This window comes from Brassica napus, chromosome A8, assembly GCF_020379485.1.
Source record: "Brassica napus cultivar Da-Ae chromosome A8, Da-Ae, whole genome shotgun sequence".
In the NCBI taxonomy this organism is placed as follows: domain Eukaryota; kingdom Viridiplantae; phylum Streptophyta; class Magnoliopsida; order Brassicales; family Brassicaceae; genus Brassica; species Brassica napus.
In genome coordinates, this window is record NC_063441.1 from 15,612,841 (window position 1) to 15,634,789 (window position 21,949).

General features: G+C 35.9%; 4 protein-coding genes and 1 non-coding gene across 11 annotated transcripts; 4 read left to right on the plus strand and 1 right to left on the minus strand.

Moving 5' to 3' along the window:
- Positions 1 to 1,955: 1,955 nt before the first annotated feature.
- LOC106359905 (V-type proton ATPase subunit e2) lies at positions 1,956 to 3,352 on the plus strand. The gene is made up of 4 exons (XM_013799527.3): positions 1,956 to 2,100; positions 2,212 to 2,345; positions 2,613 to 2,660; positions 3,034 to 3,352. The coding sequence occupies exons 2-4, from the start codon at positions 2,248 to 2,250 to the stop codon at positions 3,098 to 3,100; spliced, it is 213 nt and encodes a 70-aa protein (XP_013654981.1). The 5' UTR covers positions 1,956 to 2,100; positions 2,212 to 2,247; the 3' UTR covers positions 3,101 to 3,352.
- Positions 3,353 to 3,873: 521 nt separating this feature from the next.
- TRNAA-AGC lies at positions 3,874 to 3,946 on the minus strand. The gene has a single exon. It is a non-coding gene; the product is annotated as a tRNA-Ala (tRNA).
- A 4,716-nt stretch (positions 3,947 to 8,662) lies between these two features.
- Positions 8,663 to 12,210, plus strand: LOC125577061 (probable WRKY transcription factor 20). Of its 4 annotated transcripts, none has more exons than XM_048737749.1 (6): positions 8,663 to 9,040; positions 10,034 to 10,183; positions 10,378 to 10,849; positions 10,962 to 11,106; positions 11,199 to 11,354; positions 11,537 to 12,210. In XM_048737749.1, the coding sequence occupies exons 1-6, from the start codon at positions 8,804 to 8,806 to the stop codon at positions 11,982 to 11,984; spliced, it is 1,608 nt and encodes a 535-aa protein (XP_048593706.1). In that variant the 5' UTR covers positions 8,663 to 8,803; the 3' UTR covers positions 11,985 to 12,210. The 4 variants fall into 4 exon arrangements, with proteins under 4 accessions (XP_048593706.1, XP_048593708.1, XP_048593710.1 ...); XM_048737751.1 differs by lacking the exon at positions 8,663 to 9,040 and adding an exon at positions 9,579 to 9,602; XM_048737753.1 differs by lacking the exon at positions 8,663 to 9,040 and adding an exon at positions 9,610 to 9,717.
- Positions 12,211 to 12,590: 380 nt separating this feature from the next.
- LOC106361348 (DEK domain-containing chromatin-associated protein 3) lies at positions 12,591 to 17,475 on the plus strand. Of its 3 annotated transcripts, none has more exons than XM_013801082.3 (12): positions 12,591 to 12,728; positions 13,285 to 14,336; positions 14,412 to 14,445; positions 14,640 to 14,722; positions 14,892 to 14,951; positions 15,029 to 15,136; positions 15,279 to 15,359; positions 15,440 to 15,523; positions 15,607 to 16,090; positions 16,265 to 16,368; positions 16,567 to 16,597; positions 16,699 to 17,475. In XM_013801082.3, exons 2-12 carry the CDS (start codon positions 13,335 to 13,337, stop codon positions 17,217 to 17,219), a joined length of 2,592 nt encoding a protein of 863 aa, XP_013656536.2. In that variant the 5' UTR covers positions 12,591 to 12,728; positions 13,285 to 13,334; the 3' UTR covers positions 17,220 to 17,475. The 3 variants fall into 3 exon arrangements, with proteins under 3 accessions (XP_013656536.2, XP_013656537.2, XP_013656538.2); XM_013801083.3 differs by having other exon boundaries at positions 16,268 to 16,368; XM_013801084.3 differs by having other exon boundaries at positions 16,274 to 16,368.
- A 269-nt stretch (positions 17,476 to 17,744) lies between these two features.
- LOC106361349 (uncharacterized WD repeat-containing protein C2A9.03) lies at positions 17,745 to 20,536 on the plus strand. 2 transcript variants are annotated; one of them, XM_013801085.3, is made up of 10 exons: positions 17,745 to 17,995; positions 18,298 to 18,553; positions 18,648 to 18,734; positions 18,825 to 18,959; positions 19,066 to 19,176; positions 19,253 to 19,344; positions 19,442 to 19,547; positions 19,621 to 19,707; positions 19,793 to 20,176; positions 20,274 to 20,536. In XM_013801085.3, the coding sequence occupies exons 2-10, from the start codon at positions 18,308 to 18,310 to the stop codon at positions 20,292 to 20,294; spliced, it is 1,269 nt and encodes a 422-aa protein (XP_013656539.2). In that variant the 5' UTR covers positions 17,745 to 17,995; positions 18,298 to 18,307; the 3' UTR covers positions 20,295 to 20,536. The 2 variants fall into 2 exon arrangements, with proteins under 2 accessions (XP_013656539.2, XP_013656540.2); XM_013801086.3 differs by having other exon boundaries at positions 17,868 to 17,995; positions 18,289 to 18,553.
- The last annotated feature ends 1,413 nt before the right edge of the window (positions 20,537 to 21,949 follow it).

The window sequence follows — 21,949 nt, forward strand, 5'->3', positions numbered from 1 at the left end:
TGCCCAAGGGTAAACTAAATCGATAAAATTTAATGATTTTAACTTGCGCAAGTAATTTATATTAGAAAGGTAAGTTATTAAAAACAAATTTTGTCAATAAGTTATTTTCATATTTAATGATTTCAACTTACGCAAGTAATTCATATTAGAAAGGTAAGTTATTAAAAACAAACAACCTAATTAGTAGGGGTGGGCACTTTATCCGATATCCAAAGTGGCACCCGAACCCGATTCGAAAAACCCGAACTGAAATCCGAATCGAAGTATCAAAATACCCGGACGAGTATTGAATAAGGAGAGATTGGATACCCAAATCCGAACGGATAATACCCGAACCCGAATGGATATCCAAAGATAACCGAACATATGTATAATTAACTTTATATTTCTAGTTTACATCTCTCATTTTATATAAAATATTTATATTGATACTACACATACTTTAAGTTCATATGATATACATACAATTACGGAAAAAAATGATTTTCTACTCACTTAAAATGCATGTCAAGTTTTTTATTTCAAAAATTAACAAAAAGTTACATCCAATTTTTTTTAAAAAATAACTAAATTAATGCCTTTTTAGTTTTAAAATGTTATATCCAAATCTATTAACCATTCAATCTATTAAAAATAAAAAAAATAGTTAACTGAAATTTATATTTTTAAATATAAGAAACTTGAGAAATGAAAATTTTAATTTTTTTTTTCAAAATCTAAATATCCGAACCTGATCCGAAATGACCGAATCCGAACTAAAAATACCCGCACCTGACCCGAAGTACAGAAATACCCGAACGGGTTCTACACCTCTATACCGAAATACCCGAAAATCCAAAATATCCGACCCGAACCCGAACGGGTACCCAAGGCTAAACTAAATCGATAATTATTATTCCCTAGCTATATATGGGCTTAACGAAATTGACAATAGTTTTGGGCTTGTCTACATAAGCGATTGATTAAAATAAATGAAAGATAAAATTCAAAGAAATCGACCAATAGAATTATAACAATTTTTCTGAGAAGCTCTATATTAATGTCATGTCAATAGAAATCACTAAAGTGACTTCTATTTTAATATATAGGGTAGGGGTGTTCAATCCGGATATCGGTTCGGTTTCGGTTCGGTTTTTTTCGGTTTTCAATATTTCGGTTAGTAAAATATAACTACCATTCTAAATCCATATTTACTTCGGTTCGGTTTATATACCGTCGGTTTTCGGTTTATTCGGTTTTATACCAAAAAACATAATTATTTTGTTTGAGATCATATTATATGAATTTTAGAGTCATATTGTCAACACAGTAATTTATTAAAAATATATTACATGTTCAAATAAATGAACAAAAAAGTGAAAATGCTTCTACCATCAAATAAAATAATCAAATCTATAACTAAAATCAAAGTTTGAAATTTTGAAAATAAAAATATGAAACAAAACAGAAACATGAAGACTAAAATAAATTATTGTTCATTAAAGTCATACTTTTTCAATTGAAAATTTTCTATTAATTATTGTCCATCAAATTTATAATCTTCATATTAATTTAGTGAAGACTAAAATAAATCAATAAAAGACTTAGAAAATAAGATGTCTGAATTGCGATGTATTGTTATTTAGTTATAGTTCAAGTGTTTTACAAATTGGTTTTTTATTACTATAAAATTATGGTAATAGTTATTAACACAAATTTAACTTATGTAACAAATAGATTTTCATGTATTGTTATAAAATAGATATATATTTACATGTTTCTATTTTTAATCGGTTTTGTTCGGTTTATTCGGTTTAATCGGTTATATACCAAACCATATCCAAATCCTACGGTTTTTATAAAATTATATCCATTCGGTTTATAATGTATATGGTATATACCAAAACCAAACCATATTGTCTATTTCAGTTCGGTACGGTTCGGTTTTACCATATTGAACAGCCCTAGAGGTATAGGATGACAAAAACACATACTATTTATCTGCTAGCAACTGACAAAATTGGCCCTCACAAAATCTGGGCCTGGCACGAAACAGAGCATTTGGGTGCGAACAAATATACGATCCTCAATTGACGTCTCCAGGAGCTCCAATTTGATTCTGTGAGATCTCTGACACTTTCTCCTCGTATTGCGATTATTAGCCTCTTTTTTTTTTGAGTCTGATCACATTGAATTCTATAACCTGAAACCACGTGTAATTTCTCGTCGCAGGAATAAGTGTCTTTGGGGGATCAGGATCAATCAGACATGGCTTTTCTTGTAACATCCGTAATATTCGCCGTGGTCGGCATCATTGCTTCGATTTTCACTAGAATCTGCTTCAACCAAGGCCCCTCCACCAATCTGTATGTTTTTTTTTTATCTCATCGCAATCTCTTAAGTAATATCATTGGCCTGTCGCTTTGTGTTTGATCTATTACTACTCCGTCAATGCCTAATGTGGTGGTTCTCCATTATCAATTGAACCGTTATTTTATATTTCTTTTGATAGTTTTCTTCAATGAGAATAATTAATGTCACATCTGGCTGCTTCATGTGTTCTGTTTTCTCCGTCTACTTCTTGGTTGGAGTAAAGATCTCTCAAGTCTTTTTTTTTTTTTTTAATGGAACAGGCTGCATTTTACCTTGGTCATTACAGCCACTGTCTGCTGTTGGATGATGTAAGTTTATTATGTTTCATTCACTCTTTTTTCCTTTTACTTGCTGCTATCCACTGGTTTGCATACTCCTTTGCTTTCACCTTTATCCAACTCTCTATCTCTCTCGTTTGATTTGCTCCTCACCTGAATCAACATTAACCATCAATAGAGACTTCTTCCAATTTTCTTCTGATGTAAACAGTTCTAGTTAGAAACTTGTCTTAAGTCGATGGATTAGGAGGATTAGTGTTTGAGAAAGTTCCACAACATGAACATTATCTATTGGTCTCTGACCAATGTCTTAACTTTTTTTTCTGTCTTGCGCAAATGTTCTTTAAGAAGATTCATTCATTATCTTATATCACTGCATCGTTTTCTTTCTTCATATTGGCAGGTGGGCAATCGTTTACATTGCGCAGATGAAGCCTCTCATTGTCCCAATCCTAAGCGAGGTGGAGTAGACACCCATCTCTACTCAAACAAGAACCTCCGTCTCCTCAAACTAGAGTACCTTACTCTTTCGGTGTATCTTCGTTAAACTTATCGGTTTCCCCTTTTGTAATTCGGTGTTGAACAAACAATACGTTTTTTTCCCCTATGTTAAATCTTGTTTCTCATTCATTTTTTAAACATTCTTCATTGTACTAAAAAAAGTCATGCCAGCGGGGAGTGAGTGTATCATTCTTGATAAAATAAAATAATCTTTGGAAGGATGCTACTCAGCCAATACATAACCCCAGTTCGATAGTCCTTGTAGCATAAGTAAACCTCACCTGAAACAATTGTGTTGTATAGACTTTCATCTGTGCTGCGAGTGTGAGTGTGATTCTAGGATCCATGTAATTGATCTTAGACATGCCCATGGCCACGGTTTTTCAAGTCCTTTGTCTCCAATGTCTCGTTCCATCTTGTTGATTGATATTCATTGTCTGTTGAGCTATCGTCTTCTCCCACCTGCAGGAATTTAACATCACAACATAATCTAGTTTTAAAGTTTTGGTTTAGTGAGAAGAAGTTTTTAATAGTTTGCAAGACTGAAAGTGTAGAGTAGATAGAGTATTTTTTTTTTTTTTTTTTTGTAACGGAGTAGATAGAGTACAGTAAGTAACAAACGTTTTGTAAAATGATACTTTTAGCAGGCCATTCTACGAAACTCATTGGCCCATTGACAAAAAAAATACTGTTTAAAATCTTTAGCACTATGAAGCCCATCAGAATGAGGACGAGTAAAAAATGGAGATGCGGGGTATCGATCCCCGTACCTCTCGCATGCTAAGCGAGCGCTCTACCATCTGAGCTACATCCCCATATTGCTTGAGATGATAAGTTAACCATATTTATGCTAGTCTTATTCTGTCCCAAAAATAATCGGCAGCACCGTCTTCTAGTGTTATTGTTTTGTGTACGTTTGTTTATAAGCTCAGTGCTTCCCTTCCAACGGTAAAAACTAGAAACAGGTACCAGTTTACGTTATTCCCGTGATCTTAGTTTGGTCATTACTACCCCAACTTGTTCCGAGAAGCGTGCGACTTTGTAGTTTCTGTTTCACAAAAATTTAGTCAGAGTGCACACCAACTGTATGATGAAATGTTTTCTGGAGAAAGTTTCTCCTCTTTCCCCATTGTGTCTGGTTTTTGCTTGAATGTTCTTTCTCACGATCATTTTCATCTCATTCATGTTTTACTTGACTAACAGATAAACCTTTGAATATTTGTAGCGAACGAAGCGTTGATTGTTCCATCTGATCTGGGATTAGAGGCATTGAGTATGTCGTTTTGCTATCCATCATCACCAAGAAAACTGGCGATGACGGTTGCTTTCTTTGCCTCAGGGGCAGCTCTTTTCGCCGTTGGAATGCATCTGTCGTATCTCAACGTTGCTCCTCAGCAAGCTCGTACTAAAGCCCGTAATGATTTTGTCAAAGAACGCCTCAGGCAGAAACAAGGCAAGTGATTTTTCAAGATTCAGGTCATGTCCCAGAGCATAAGCATTCTATTGTCTTCCTACTTTCAGCATTTCCAACTCTTTATCTGTATTCTCTCATCTCTTTGCTCTGTAGAGATTAAACAGAAATAAAAAAAGTAGTAAAAGTCTACAAAATCATTGTATTAATACAGCAAACGGTACACCAAGTTTGTCACTTGCAAAACCCGTTTCACAAAAAAAATTTTTTTATCTCACACAGTACATCAAAAGGAGGAAATGATTACAGATCTACAGAGGGTGAGAGAGAGAACCTAAGGCAAAAGAAAAGGAGAATCATTGGAGATTAGATCTTGGGTTTAGCTAAGGACTTGCAGAAAGAAGAGAAGGCTCCTCTGATTTCTTCATGGATGGGGAGAGCGAGAGAGAGTGTTAAAGGACAATGATGATCTTGAAACGACACATGAGGTCATCTGGAAAATGGCTTAGTGAGTTTTTTTAATTTGAAAGAGTCTCTCCACAAATACTATTTCGAGGCCATCGTGAGAAAGGATATGCTCCCAAGCTGTTCGATGCACTGAGTATTTGGATCCTGGTAATTGGCGTTTGACCTACGCGAGCGATACTAGAAGAAATTATCAAAGTATGATATGATCATTGATCTACTCTTTTCGGATAAAGTATATAGTAAGCTTCAGCTAATCATATAGTTTACAAAATAAAAATAATTATAAAAATAATAATTCATTCATACTATATAACCATATATTTCTAAATAAATATTGTTATCTCATTAATGCATCTTACCGATGATAATTCATACCTTCTCATATTTTATTATGAAAATCAAATTTTATATAAAACAAAATAAATCAAGTAAAATAACAGAAAATTAACGATGGTAATTGATGGTAAATATTAATGTGTCAAAACGTAGATTGTATATCATATTGTGAAATCTTATAAGATATTATATTCCAATTTATTTGGTTGTAAATATTTTCTTAACCTATATAAATAAAAATTAAAAACTAAATGACTAAAAATGAAAATTTCTTTGCAACAATATTTGACTAATAAAAAATATACAGAAATGTGTAAAATAAATACATAGTTTACAGTATAAATATATTTAAAATCTCTGCAAACCATGTCAAAGTTTTAGTATTTCGGTAATGAAAATACAATAGTACCAATTCCTACCAATAGGTCTTCCAAATCTTGACAACAAAAAAATCTTGGTAGCTGATTCGAATGGAACATAGAAACAATTATGAATTTCTTCTCCCAGAATTTGTAATCATATGCTTAAGAGTTAAGACCAAGCAAGAAATGGTTTAGAGATGCTCATATTTGTTCCTAACAAATAATAGAGTTTATTTTACTAAAACCAAGTATCACCTAGTAATAAACTTAAGAAATGAGACCAATGAACACCAGGAACAATATTCCCAACCCAGAAACACCATTTCCAATCCAACTGGATGGCTAATCTTTTTGATTGCCAGTTTTTCACCAAAGTTGAGATATTCTTTTTGGAAATTTGCAAAGGCCTTATAGCTGGCGAGAACCTCAAAAAGAGTAATGTATATTAGTTGTTAGATAAAAATTATTCAACTAAGAATTGACATAACAACTCAATCATGGTGATGTCATATAAGCAAAAATTCAAAACAAAAGTTACTTACAAACAAACTAACCAACAACTTAAATTAATAAAATAGTATATTTCATAAACATTTTTTGCAAAGGTAAACCTAAAATACAAATCATAAAATCGTATAAAAAATAATAATCTATATCACAAGTAAAGTACGGACGGGCCGACCCTAGTTACTAGTAAAACTTATCCGTGTAATAAAATCTCTAGTATAACAATTAAATTTCTAGTAAAACTTATCCGTGTAATTAAAACCCATTTGATATGTCTAAACTTTGATATGTCTAAACTTTGACATATAATGAATTGATGATTATGCAAGATACGTGAATATAAAGAAATTAGGTCTTTTAATATTGCAAAGAAGAATCATATGCCCTACAACTACAAGAAAATAAAATACTATTTTCTGTATCAATTTTACTTATTTTTAACATTCTGTTCTATTGGCATTTGATCTTTTCCAATAAGAGAAAATGTCTGCTATGTCGGTTTTTTCATCCTCTCTTAAGTGGGTATATTATAACAAAAAAAAAGCAGGAAAGAATCTATGGACAGCTTGTCGTGTGTGGAGGCAAGAAGTCTACCCAAATGTTCCTTTTGGGCATAATGATGTTTATATCCAACGGCTGCATTATATATATTTACATCCAATAATTAGCCAAGCAATAATCAATATTTAGCATTCGATGATAAATAGTCATTTTTAGTAACCCCTCAGAAGATGTTATCAGCTTTAGAACAGAAGTAAAGGTAGTTTACATGTGAAAATTTGAGTTTATCTCAAAACAGTTTTGTATGATTCTAAATTAAACGAACAGTTTAAACTGTATTTCTTCAGACTTCAAGTCATACTCCTTTCAAAAAAAAACTTACAAATGGCTTGTAATAGTATGATTCGGCTGTTAATTATAGTGTTAGTTTGGGGGGAAACAACGATAGTGCTAATTGGATCCAAATGCTCATGTTTTACAAATTGTTGACATTACTTTGGTTCCGAAAATATATGATCTGATCTTATTATTGTGACAGTAAAAAGTGAACATGTTATGTTTTCATTCTAATTTTCATTTGCAAAAATGACAGATGTTGTACAAAAACCTTTTGCATAAATTTAACATTCATTACAAAATATGAAATTGGTTTTGGTTCTGGTTCTTTCAATTCTTGAATAAAGTATATTTAATTTTATTTTTTCTCAAACTATAACATTTGTTATTTGTTAGCTTACTAAAAAAAAGAAACTTGATTAACTAAAATAAAGGAGGTTAAAAACAAAAAACAAAAAAAAAACGTAAAAAAGAAAAAACAATTGAATTGAAAGAGCGGTCTACAAAACATTGAAAGTTAGGATAACGCTGGTTCTGAGAATGTGTGATCTAATCTTATTATTGTGACAGTAAAAAGTGAATGCAGTTATGTTTTCAGTCTTATTTTCATTTGCAAAAGTGTCAGATGTTGTACAAAGGTTTTTTGAATGAATTTGACATTCATTACAAAATGTGAAATTGGTTTTAGTTCTTTTAATTCTTCAATAAAGTTTGTTTAATTTCATTTTTTTCTCAAACTATAACATTTTTTATTTGTTACCATACAAAGAAAAAAAAAGAAATTTGATTAACTAAAATAAAGGAGGTTAAAAACAAAAAAATAAAAAACAAAAAAAATAAACGTAAAAAGGCAAAACAATTGAACCGAAGAGCGGTCTAGAAATTTTTTAAAACACTAAAAGCTAGGATAATTCTGATTCCGAGAATGTATGATCTGATCTTGTTATTGTGACAGTAAAAAGTGAATGCAATTATGTTTGTAGTCTTATTTTGAGTTGCAAAAGTGACAGATGTTGTACAAATGTTTTTTGAATAAATTTAACATTCATTACAAATGTGAAATTGGTTTTAGTTCTTTTAATTCTTGAATAAAGTGTTTAATTTCATTTTTCTCAACCTATAACATTTGTTATTTGTTACCATGCTAAGAAAAAAAAGAATTCTGATTAAGTAAAATAAAAGAGGTTATAAAAATAAATAAACGTAAAAAGGCAAAAATAATTAAATTGAAAGAGTGGTTTAGAATTTTTTTTTTAAAAACACTGAAAGCTAGGAAAATTTTGGTTCCGAGAATTTGTAATCTGATTTTATTATTGTGACAGTGAAAAATGAATGCAGTTATGTTTTCATTCTAATTTTCATTTGCAAAAGCGACAAATGTTGAACAAATGCTTTTTGAATGAATTTAACATCTATTACAAAAAAGTGAAATTAGTTTTAGTTCTTTTAATTCCTGGACAAACCGTGTTTAATCTATTTTTTTCTGAAACTATAACATCTGTTATTTGTTGCCTTGCTAAGAAAAAAAAAAGAAAGAAATCTGATTAACTAAAATAAAGAAAAGGGGTTAAAGACAAAAACAAAATAAATAAACGTAAAGAGGTGTCTGAAGTCAATATTTTTCTGACAACATCTTCACTAACACACAAGAGAGAAGAAAGAGAACAAAAGCTCTCAATCCTCCGCCGTAGCTGAGCTTCCCTTTTCCTTCTTGCACTCTTCTCTCCCCCTCTCTAGATTTCCCCCCTGAAATGGACCTCCTCCCTCAAGCTAACAATGACCGGGAGGAACTTCAGGTCGATTGCTCGGCGACGGTAGATCCAACGGCGAGACACAATTCAGCCGGAGGAGGAGGAGGAGGAGCTAGGTACAAGCTCATGTCACCGGCAATGCTTCCGATCTCGAGGTCTACTACTAACATCACGATTCCTCCCGGGTTGAGTCCGACGTCGTTTCTTGAATCTCCTGTTTTCATCTCCAACATCAAGGTTAATCAGCAGCAGCTACTCTCTCTCTCTCTTGTCGAAAGCTCTCCGCTTTTCTCATCACTTTGGTGGTTTCGATTGGAAAAAATTAGGTTTTCTGATTGCATTTTTGGGAAATTAGGTTTATAAATTTGGAATTAGATTCAGTCAGCTTTCTCAGTATCCAAAAAAGAAGACAACTTTGTTTGGTTTTCTTGTTGCTTCAGTTCCGATTCGGACCATTGTTTCATGTTCCTAAGATTCTTGTAGTAGTGCTTAGTGGGGGGGGGGGGGAGGTTGTTAGTTGGGTCCGTTCTGTAATTTTGGTGCAGATGCGTCCTGTTTGCCCATAAGGAAATAACATTAGACTTGTGTTTCCATTTTTGTTTCTTACTCTTTTTGCAAGTGCTTTGCCCTTAGGTTAAGTGGCTTTGGCTCAGATTCTGATTCTTCACGTTACTAGACTCTCTGCATTTGTGTCCGTCCACATTGTTCTCTCGAATAAACCCTTTCTTTATATCATCTCACATTGGTACTCACTTGTTTTAATATAATATATACACATTGTTGATCTTCCCTGTGTTTGGTGCTGCTCTTTTTTTTTTTTCTCTTCTTTGTTAATTTTTTTTCCTGTTAGCTGTATAAGGAACTCCATTTTCTTGTTTAAGATATTGAATGATTCTGTTGGTGTGATAGTAAAAGTACTTTATATCATGTTCACCATCTAGAGCTTTAGCTTAATTTATGCACATATATCAAAGTGAAGTGATGATATGCTTAATTACATTTTGGCATCTATTAGTACATCTTCTGATTGAACAAGAGTTTTGCTTGTTACGAGTGGGTCCTTCCATTTGAGTTTTACATAAACATCATCCTTTTTTGATAATGGATCAGGTTCAGGTTTAAAAAAATCCGAATTTTCATACCATTTCAGAAAGAATGATTTTTTTTTTTGTGGTCTTTTGTTTATGTTTTATTCATGTTATTGATATGTGAACTTATTTTAATTTTCAGCCAGAGCCTTCCCCTACTACTGGTTCTCTGTTCAAGCCCCGGCCAGTGCATGTTAGCTCAAGTTCTTATACAGGTAGGGCATTCCATCAGAACACCTTCACCGAGCACAACTCCAGTGAATTTGAATTCAGGCCTCCTGCTTCCAATATGGTATTTTTCCACTTAAGTGCTCTTTGTAATGCTTATTATGGTATGTGTTGTTCATAGATTGGATACAATCTAAACTCCAGCCACTGGCTGATATTTGTTTAGAAAGGAACCTTATATCCACAAGCTGAAAGTTCTTATATTCCTTGCCTTTTGTTGCATGGTGGAGTTGTCTAAATCTATTTATTGATTTCAAGGTGTATTCAGAGCTTGACAAGCATAAAAGGGAGCCACCAGTACAATTTCAAGACCAGGGCCATGGATCCTCACACTCACCTGAGGCTGCAGCTTCCTCAAGTGAGCCAAGCCGGCCAACTCCTCCTGTTCAGACGCCACCAACGAGCTCAGATATCCCGGCCGGATCTGATCAAGAGGAATCAGTCCAGACGTCGCAAAACGAGTCCAGGGGAAGTGCCCCGCCGACGGTATTGGCTGATGATGGTTACAACTGGAGAAAGTATGGTCAAAAGCATGTCAAAGGGAGTGAGTTTCCACGGAGCTATTACAAATGTACACATCCTAACTGTGAAGTGAAGAAGTTATTTGAAACGTCTCATGATGGCCGTATCACCGATATTATCTACAAGGGTACACATGACCATCCTAAACCTCAACCTGGTCGCCGAAACTCTGGTGGTGTTGGTATGGCTGCACAAGAAGAAAGGGTGGGTGAGTATCCTCCAATGACTCGCCGAGATGGTGGTAACGTTATCTAAAACTTGAGAGAAGATTTGCACTTACTCCCCTTGACTATATCTGTTCCTTTTATTTCTGAGTACAGAGAAGGGAGTCTACAGCTTGTCTCAAGCCATTGAGCAAACTGGTAACCCTGAAGTAGCTTCTACAAATAACGATGGTGGAGACGCTGCAGCGTCAAATAGGAACAAAGATGACCCGGAGGACGATGATCCATATACAAAACGGAGGTATTTAGAATTTAAAGAAAGGATTCAGGTGCTTGCTTGCTTTGGAACCGTGATTTGACATGATGGAAACTTTGTTCTACGTTTTAATGCAGGAGGTTGGATGGGAACATAGAAATAACTCCACTAGTGAAACCTATCCGGGAGCCTCGGGTTGTTGTTCAAACCCTGAGTGAGGTTGACATACTTGATGATGGTTATAGGTGGCGTAAGTATGGGCAAAAAGTCGTCAGGGGAAACCCAAATCCAAGGTTCGTAGTTTAAGATGATAGCTAGAACAGTTTACTCTTTGTTTTCAAGGGCTAGTTGTTTGGTTTGAGCACAAAAGTTTTGATTGGTATCTTGGGAATGAGAGATAGTGATGTTGAGAGACTTAACATGTGTGTGATGGAGATGATATGTTTCGTAATGTTTCATCTGACATTTCTTGCAGGAGCTATTACAAGTGCACAGCTCCAGGATGCCCAGTGAGAAAACACGTGGAGAGAGCATCACATGATCCAAAAGCTGTAATAACAACATACGAAGGCAAACACAATCACGATGTTCCCACTTCAAAGTCTGGCAGCAGCAACCATCATGAAATCCAGCCTCGGTTCAGACCACCAGAGGAAACAGACACCATAAGCCTCAATCTCGGAGTTGGGATCTCGTCTAATGGTCCTAACGAGAACCAACAACTCGTCAACCAGACTCACCCAAATGGAGTCGGATTCAGGTTTGTTCATGCAGCTCCCGTTTCAACTTACTATGCTAGTATGAATCAGTATGGCCCTAGAGAAACCCAGAGCGAGACTCAAAACGGTGACATCTCGTCCCTGAACCATTCATCTTACCCGTATCCGCATAACAACATAGGGAGAATACAAACGGGTCCTTAGAAGACAAAAAGGAAACAACACTCTTCTTAGGTTTAGGAATGGAATGAAACATGGTTTCTATATGATTCCTCCATCACTGCAGAGGAGCTGATCTTGATTTATACTTATCTCCCACTATATAATATTTGTATTGTGTGTCACCTGTTTTGAATGTGCTGTAAAAACACACAAGATGTTAATGCTTTTATCAGTATAATACTACTATAAAAAAAAACTCTTTCTTCTTCGTCTTGGTAATGCATATAAGTACATGATAAGGTTATATGATTTCTCCAGATTGAACAAGTCATGATCTTCCACATGTTCAACACCTCTTGTTTTCTGTGCAATTTGTTAAAGACCAAAACCCGTTCCTACGGACAAAAGTCATTACCTTACCCACTGCGTGGTCTTGAAGCAGACAAGTACACAAGTTTTACCCATTTAGATAGGATAGTATGATTTGTCCTTTTTGGTCAAGAATCTATCGTCATCGATCCTCGAGATGCAAACTTTGGTGAAATCCAGACCATTCAACAAGTCTCTTTAAAGCATCGGATCTGGACGGTGATGCTTCCTCAGACATCCATCCGACGTGGCATTTAACTGTATTTAAAATTTGGTTTTGCGTCCGAATCCTTTTCATTTCTCTCTCTCTCTCTCTCTCCGCATAAACAAAGCAAAAAAAAAGCTATTTGGTTCTGTTCCGAAGAAAGGCAAAAGAAAAGTACAGTAAACTCAGTGCCTAGCGTTGAGACAAGTGAGGTGAGATTCCAAAGTCTTGTGCTTTTATAACCTTGTGGTTGCTGACTGTGTGTTTCGTGCTTTGTTTGAAGTCGCATGCTCCTTTGATTGTGTGAGACGAGAAGTTAGGGTTTCGTATGTGCTTCTTTTGATCTGTGAATTTCGATTTTGTGAGAATCTACTGCCTTTATGTTCCTGTTTGACGCTGTAAAGTTACCTGCAAAATGCACGAATTTGACTAATTTTGAGAGATTCAAGTGAAAAGAGATGAGATCTTTGTGTGTGTTTCTTTTTGATCTTCTTGTTCAGATCTAAAGTAGGAATAGGAGATAATTATGGAACACGCATGTGATCTAAACTAGATTTCTCTCACTGTTTCTTTTTGGCTTTTTTTAATTTTTTGTATATATGCCAAGTCAACGCGTTTCACAAGTTTTTAAAAATGGGATTGATGTTCTGTTTTTGCTACTGTTTGGGTGTAGTTTAAGTTCAGCAGATGATGAATTTGTTTATAAGGATCATTTGGTTTCTGCTATCTCACCAAAGTTGATAATCATGAACTTGGTTTCTCTTGCAGCCTTTGATATCACCGGGGAGTGGAAAAAGATCTACTGAACTGTTTTAACAATGGGGGAAGAAGATACAAAGGCAACCGTTGAGCCAACCGCAACAAATACTAGCTCTCTTGAAAAGTCATCAGAGGAGAAGGCTGGCGGTAAGGAAACACATGAAGAGCCGAAGAAGGATGAGGAGAAGGCGGCTGAACCAGAGAAAATGGAGATAGATGCTGAGTTAAAGAAAGATAAAGAGTTAGTGGTTAAGAGCAATGAAGACGATGCTGGGACTGATAAAATTGAAGAGGACGTTACTGTCACCAAAGATGAGGGTCAAGCAGAGGCTAACGAGATGGATGAAGATGCAAATGGACAGAAAGAGCAAACTGGTGATGGTGTTTCTGGAGGTGGTACTGTGGAAGATACTGTGATGAAGAAAAATGTGGAATCTGGAGATACTAACAATGCCACAGATGATGAAAAGCAAGAGAGTAAAGAAGCAGATCAGAAGAAAGCTGGGAAAGAATCAGAGGAGGACGTAATAAATGAAGGTGATAAGGCAAACGGAACAAAAGATGAGAAGGCAGGAGATATCAACGAGAAAGACGAAAAAGTGGAGACCGTTGATGAAAATAACAAGGAGGAGAATGTGAAGGAGCAGAATAAGGAGGATGATTTGGCTGAAGAAGGGAAAGAAGAGGAACATAAGGAAGTTGAAAAGGCAAAGGTGGAAGATGAAGAAAGAAGTGAGGATGAGAATGACAATGAACAAGTGGAGAGTAAACCTGCAAAGGAAGATGAGAAAGAAGAGAGGAATGATGATAAGGAAGATGAAAAAGCTGAGAGCGGTGATGATAAGGAAGAAGAGAAAGAGAAGAACAAGAGTTCTAAAAAGCGTGGGAAAGGAAAGAGTTCTGGTGAAAAGATTCGCAAGAAGACAAAGGATGAGGAAGAAAAAAAGGATTCAGAACCAAAGACTCCTTTCTCTGATCGCCCTGTGCGTGAGCGCAAATCTGTTGAGAGGCTTGTCGCAGTGATTGATACAGACTCTTCCAAAGAATTCCGTATCGAAAAGGTTTGCCAATACTTCCCTAAGCTGAGTAGAACTTCGTTGCTAGATGTGCTCATAATTATCTTTTGGATATTGCAGGGGCCAGGTGCATATCTCAAAGACATTCCCAGCGGTATGTTCATGCTATGTCAATATTCTTTTGAAATGTTTCTCGTTGAGTTTAGCAATTCCGCTGGTTCAGAAGCAAAGTTTCCTGCTAACCAAAATTAAAAATCATAAGCAACATTTAAATACCTTTATTGGTTCCATTTTGTTCATGTAATCTGTAGTTGAAACGAAATAGATAACTTGAACGTTTCTCTGTAGTTGCTTACAAGGTAACTAGGAAGAAGTCTGATGAGACTCTGAAGTTGCTGCACACCATTCTATTTGGTGGGAGGAGAGGGAAGGTGAGTGTCATATTTTTCCGCTCCAATAGTCTTAATTCTAAACTGTCAATCGCATGCATACTCTTGAGGGTTATCAGTAGCTGTTTGAACACAGGTTCTGTAGCTCTTTTGTTAGCATCAAGTCTGCTAATCATGTTTATGTATGGCTCATTACTTAATGTTTTAACAGGCTCCTCAGGTCAAGACAAACATATTGAGCTTCTCAGGTTTTGTATGGCATGGAAATGAGGTGTGCAACATCACACATGAACATTATTTTTATGTATACCTTTGCCTTGTGTATAATTGTGTCTTTGGTATTTGCAGGAAAAGGCAAAAGAAAAAATAAAAGAGAAGTTTGATAAATGTATCAAAGACAAACTGGTGGAGTTTTGCGAAATGTTTGACATACATGTTACCAAGGCTACAACAAAGGTCATTAATCTCTAAGCTCTTGTTCTTGAGATTCATTGTTTTCTTGCGTGAATAGTTAGGCTTCATGTGACCAAGTTATGATAATTCATTTCCCCATTGAATCAAATACGTCAACTTATTGTTGCATGTTTTCTCATCACAGGAAGATATCGTCACGAAACTGTTTGAGTTTTTGGAGAAACCTCATGCGAAAGGCGACGCTCCAGCTAGTGAGAAAGAGAAGGTATTTTTGTGTTGAAAACATTTTTTATTTAGAATTTACTTGTGCCTCTTGCATTCTCATTAAAGATTCTGCTGATACAGTCAAGTAAGGGAGCCAAACGCAAGAGAACTCCCAAGAAAAGCTCGCCTGCAGCTGTGACTTCATCCTCCAAACGATCAGCAAAGGTATGAATGCGTAGCTTAGAGTCTCAGTACTGCTTATCTTTAACTGTCCATCTCTGACTATATTATTTCCACTGCCTTTGCAGAGCCAACGAAAGTCTGAAGAAGGAACAAAGGCTGCCAAAAAGAGTTTAGCTCTTTCTGAAGATGAGTCTGAAGAGGAGAAAGAGGAAGAAAAACAAGAAAAGGAGCAGAAGAGTGCAGAAGAGGAGGAGAATGAAAATGGTATTCCCGATAAATCTGAGGATGAAGCACCTCAGCCTTCTGAAAGCGAGGAGAAAGATGAATCTGAGGAAGAGGAAACGCCGAAGAAGAAGAAGAAACGTGGTTCTAAACTATCAGCTGAGAAGAAAGAATCAGCAGGGAGAGCCAGGAACAAGAAAGCGTCTGTCGCTGCAAAAGCCAGTCCACCCGAGAAAGTTACACAGAAGCGATCATCAGCAAAACGAAAGAAGACAGATGATGACAGTGATACAAGTCCAAAGGCGTCCTCTAAGAGGAAGAAGTCTGAAAAAGCTACCAAGGCCTCCACCTCTACCCCTTCAAAGTCTGCATCAAAAGAGAAGCCAGGTTTGGATACTGTCCTCTTTTTCTTTATCTTCCACTAAGATGATTGCTTAGGTAGAATACATCATGTGTGGGAGAGTGTAGGGTACTTTGTTTGCAGAAGCTAGCCAAAGCTAATATTGCTGTCACTAATGTCTTTTAACACCATCTTAATCTGTGGGTTTGTGCCTATGCTAGAAGTTAAAGGAGCTGGAAAAGGGAAAGAAAAAACCAAAGGGCCAAGTGATAAAGTGCTGAAGAATGCAATCATTAAGATACTGAAAAGGGTCGACTTTAATACGGTGAGTTCATATCTCAGCCTTTAATATTCGAGACAGTTTTAACTACTACTTGGGATTCTTCAGAACAAACTTTTTGGTTGCATAAAAATTCCTGCATTTTCTGAAGGCTGATTAGAGTTTCTTGTAAAATATCTATACAAACTGTGAATTATCTACTTATATAGATAACCTTATAAGATCATTGTTGTTCTTCTACAGGCTACATTCACGGACATCATCAAAGAACTTGGTATGAACAGATTGGTTTCACTCTATCATTATTTTCTTCAGTGTTATCTTGTCAGATTCTGATTATGTATGGTAACACACATTGTTTCACCTATATTTCAGGGAAGGAGTTCAAAGATGATCTCACCCCAAGAAAGTTATCTATAAAGCTGATGATCCAAAGTGAGCTCACCAAATTAGCAGAAGAGGCTGAAGAAGAAAAGATAGAAGATGAGAAAGAAGAGGATGCAGAGAAGAAGAAAGCAGGAGGGTCTACTGGTACTGAGAAAGAGAAAGAAGAGGATGCAGAGAAGGAGAAAGCAGAAGGGTCTGCTGGTAGTGTGAAGGAGAAAGAAGAGGAAACAGTGAAGGAGAAAGCAGGAGGGTCTGCTGGTAGTGTGAAGGAGAAAGAAGAGGAAACAGTGAAGGAGAAAGCAGGAGGGTCTGCTGGTAGTGTGAAGGAGAAAGATGAGGAAACAGTGAAGGAGAAAGCAGGAGGGTCTGCTGGTAGTGTGAAGGAGAAAGATGAGGAAACAGTGAAGGAGAAAGCAGGAGGGTCTGCTGGTAGTGAGAAGGAGAAAGAAGAGGAAGCAGTGAAGGAGAAAGCAGGAGTGTCTGCTGATGGTGAGGAGGTGAAATCCTAAACTCCTTTCTGATCACATGGCACATACTGAGACTCTCTCCCCCTTAGCCTAAATGTTGTTGTATGATGCTTAGTAGACAGTCATCTGGCAAATGTATAAGATAAACCGTGGATGTAATCCTTTCTTGTTTTGTTTAGTCTGGACCAACTTTACTTTTGGTAAGAGACAAGAGGAAGAAGCATAGCCAAAAGAAAGATAGGTTGCTTCTATGTCTATACAATTTAACATAAAGCCTCCTTAGATGTCGTTTGATTTGTAAGGCTCTCCCTTTTCAGACATTGTCCAGTTTTCTCAGTACCCTTCTTCTGGTAGCAGAGGAAGCCAATGGTAATAAACGAATATTATTATCTAGATTCCCTTGCTGTTTTCATGTTTTTATTTGTATATTAAGATGTATATGCAAACTTGACTAAGGCACATCCGATCTAAAGAGACGACAACGTTTTTCAAGGCAAATCTGTTTTAAGCAACTTGGCTTGTGCAAGTAAAGATTGTGCCTGCTGGCTTCAGTTCACCTGTGCCTCTCTCATTCATTTGACTCTGTATGGAGAAGCAAATGCAACAACACGTGTGATGGTTTACCATTAAACAGATGTCTCAAAGGGCTTTTATATGGGCTTTCTTTCTCATGCAAACAAATCTATTTTCTTAGTCTTATCCTTGTACAGTTGGAAGTTAAATTACTTTGAAAGTTTCAAAAGAAAGAAAAACTTAGTGAAGCAAAGGAAGAAGAAGATCAGAACCTGAAACCACCTTCGAAGCATCAAGTCAACGAGGTATGTTTTTAGTTCTCCATCCTTTACCGAGTCTACTCGAATCTGCAGTTAGCTTCCGTGCTTTTGACTTTTCTTTGGAGCTTGACTTTGGTATACTTTAAGTCAAGGGATCCTTGTTAGTCCGTTTCTGCTTGATCCTAGTACTACTACTAACACTTTTTTTCTGCTAATATCATTTGTTGAAAATGGTTTTTGTTGGATCCTACACGACCATATCCTTGTGTTGCGTCTTGGAGACACCACAGATTTGGAACTGAACTGAACTGAACAAGGATTTCTCTTTTGATTCTGAGACTTTTCAGTCCTGTAAACATGTCTGGGCACCATGGTGAAGAAGCTGAAGATGAACATATGGAAGATGATGATACTTTGGGAGCAGATTTTGAGAATCTTATGTGTTCTGCTGATACAATTGCTTCTCATGCTCCTAACAGAAAGGACATTCAGGGAATCTCATGGGATAAACTTAGTCTCACCAGAGAAGAATACAGAAAAAGTAGGCTACAATCCTATAGAAACTATGAAAACATACCAAACTCAGGCGAGGCATCTGGGAAGGTCTGAAGAGTTACACATCATGTTTATCCATTGGTACACATACAAAACTTCTCCTTTGTATTCTCACTCTGATTCTGCACATTTGGAAAACCAGGACTGTCTAGATTCAGAGAAAGGAAGCTCTTTCTATATGTTCAAGAAGAATTTTAGATCTGTAACACCTACTATTCTCCATTTTCAGGTTTGTCAAATGTTACTTCTGCATCTATTCTCCATCTCTGAATATAAAAGATTGGTTGAATGTTTTGTTTTTTACTTTTCCTTTTTGCAGCTGAGGGAGTTGGTGTGGGCTACATCTAACCATGATGTTTACCTGATGTGCAACAACTCTATTACTCATTGGTCTACTTTAACAAGTAGTAGGGATGAGGTTCTTGATCTTGCTGGTCTAGTAACCCCATCTGAGGTGTGAGCTTTACTCATTTTCAGTTTCTACTAACTTGTGTCTCTCTTTTCTTTCTTCTTTCTTGATTTCTCAAAAGCCTATTTTTCTTTATATAACTTTTGTTCAGGAACATCCTGGAAGTTTGTTAGAAGGATTTTCAAAGACACAAGTCAGCAGTCTGGCAGTAAAAGATGGGATGGTTGTTGCTGGTGGGTTTTCTGGTGAACTCATTTGCAAGGTTAGTTTGATCTGTTTCATGCTTAGAAGCTGCTTTGAAATCATGTACTCATGTTTACTTCTTTGTCTGAATCCAGCATCTTGATAGACCTGGTGTGAGCTTCTGCTACCGCTTAACTAGTGAAGAAAACGCCATAACTAATTCTGTTAATATACACAGGAACTCCAGGTATCACTTCTCCTTGCTATATTGAATGTTTGGACCTTCTCAGTTTAGTAATGGACTCTAAACAAAAAAGTACTTCTTAATGAACTTTTGTGTATAGTGGTGCACTTCATTTCATGGCTTCAAGTAATGACGGTGGAGTCAGAAACTTTGATATGGAAACTTATCAGCTTGTCCAGCACTTCCATTATCCCTGGCCAGTGAATGTGAGTTTACGTCTCCTTTACCTTCTCACCATTTGATTGTTTTTTTTTGTGATTGAATTTGAAATTATGGCAGCATTCTTCGGTTAGTCCTGATGGGAAACTAGTAACAATCCTTGGAGATGACCCAGATGGTTTGTTGGTGGACTCCAACAACGGGGAGGTAGGTACTTCAACTTTTTTTGCAGCTACTTACTTTGTCTGAAGCATCAATGGAGTCTCATACTCTGTGTCTTTGAGTTTTCTAGACGGTGGGGAGGTTATATGGTCACTTGGACTATTCATTTGCATCAGCTTGGCATCCTGATGGAATGACCTTTGCCACGGGGAACCAGGACAAGACCTGCCGTGTGTGGGACGTAAGGAATCTGTCTAAATCTGTGGCAGTATTAAAGGGAAACCTCGGAGCCATCCGTTCTATCAAGTTCACTTCCGATGGTCAGTACATGGCCATGGCTGAGGCGGCAGACTTTGTCCACATTTACAACACCAAAACAGGATACATGAAAGAGCAAGAGATTGATTTCTTTGGGGAGATATCAGGAATCTCCTTCAGTCCTGACACTGAGTCTCTCTTCATTGGCGTATATGATAGATCATATGGTAGTCTTATGGAGTTTGCTCGAGAAAGGGTACACAATACGTTTCAGTTTCATATAAGCATCATACAACTTGGTGCATATGGCATGTCTTGTGTTTAAAACGTTGATTCTTCTTCTTCTTCTCCAGGTTTCTGGAATTGCATTGTGATCTCAGAGTTCTTGGAACATCTTCAATAGAGAGTTCTTGGAACATCTTCAATAGATTCTGCCTTGAAGGTTCTATATATGGTAGATTATAGAATCGTCGTTCCAAATAACAGATTACTCATTTCCAGTTCATGACATGTCGATTCTGTTAATGCATTGTGCTAAAAACTGTTCTGAGTTGATTGTATTATATCGTATTAGTATTCCAACAAAGTAAATGAAGAAGTGAGACTTGTGTTTTAATTCTATAAACCAAACTTATAGCCGAAATGTCACGTTGGTAGAGCAATAAAATAAGACTCCGGCATCAACTGAGACAAAATAACCGTTAGCTGCAATATTTACTGTATTATAATGAAGCATGACGTGGTCTTACATGCTCCTTCTTGATGGTTCTAGTGGTTTATGTGCACTCGTTCAGCAGGTGGTTCTTCTTCTTTGAGCTTGTTCAGCGTCTCATTATCTCGATTACTGAACTTTTGAATAGTTAGGTTTAGGGGGCTTTGAGATAAAGTTTTTTGGATTTCTCACTTAAAATTTATTACCTTTAAATTAGAGTGATCCAAATGTTTTATATTTTATTCATGTTCCTTTGAAACTTCCGATAGAGAGTTCAGAACTTCTCCAACGGAAAGTTTTAATAGTTTCTAATGATTTTAGAAAAAGAATAAAAATATAAAATTAGGAGAGAGAATACCCATAAATTTTTAATTAAGTCGACGTCAATTTTTTTTTTTAATTAAGTCTCTGTATGATATTTTATAAAAACTCATTTCTCCATGTGTTAGTATCTAATTAGTTGAACTATTTCATTTTAATTAAAATTTAATTATTTACTTATAATATTTTAAAGTAATAATAGTTTGGTGTTAGTAACCTCTTTTTAAGAATCCATTCGTTAATGTTGCTCTTATATTCACACAAGGTTTACCTAATAAGGCTTATGATCCATTAACTTTTACATAATCTCAATAAATTCAATCTCTTTGTTCAGGGCCGTCCCTGTAATACGTGAGACCCTAGGCAAGAAAAAAAACGGGGGCCTACACATTATTGTAGAACATAAAGCTTAGGATAATTTTTTTTTTTTTTTTAAAAGCTTAAGAGTAATGGAAAAAGAGGAAGAGAGCCAGAGATAAAAAATAGTCAATGAAAAAAGTTAAAAGAATAAATTTTACGTAGGTCCCATTTTAATTTTGTGTTGTTATCTTTTTCTGTTTTTCATTTGTACATTTTCATTATGTAACTGTAAATTGTGATAAAAAAACATTAGCTGCATAATTTTTTTTTTAAATGGAGGCCTTTGAAAAATGGGGGCCCTAGGCCTAGGTTTCATTGTGCTCTGTCCAAGAACGCCCCTGTCTTTGTTCATCGGTTCTTCGTATTTGAATAAATGGTTTCTACAACGGAGGGATGGTAAAAGCTGGTTTGTTTTCAAAAATCTTTTCTCAAGATTTAGGAGCTTAAAACATTACAAGTACAATCTTAACTTAGCTTTTGTCTAAACAAAGCTTCTAGCAAAAAAACAATTTAATAATATTTTTCCTTTATATAGTATTCTAGTTCTTATAAATTTGCATTATTTTATATGTATATCAAATTAGATTTAACTATTAGCTCAAGCGGTAAAGTATTGGTAGTTAGACTAGGGATTGC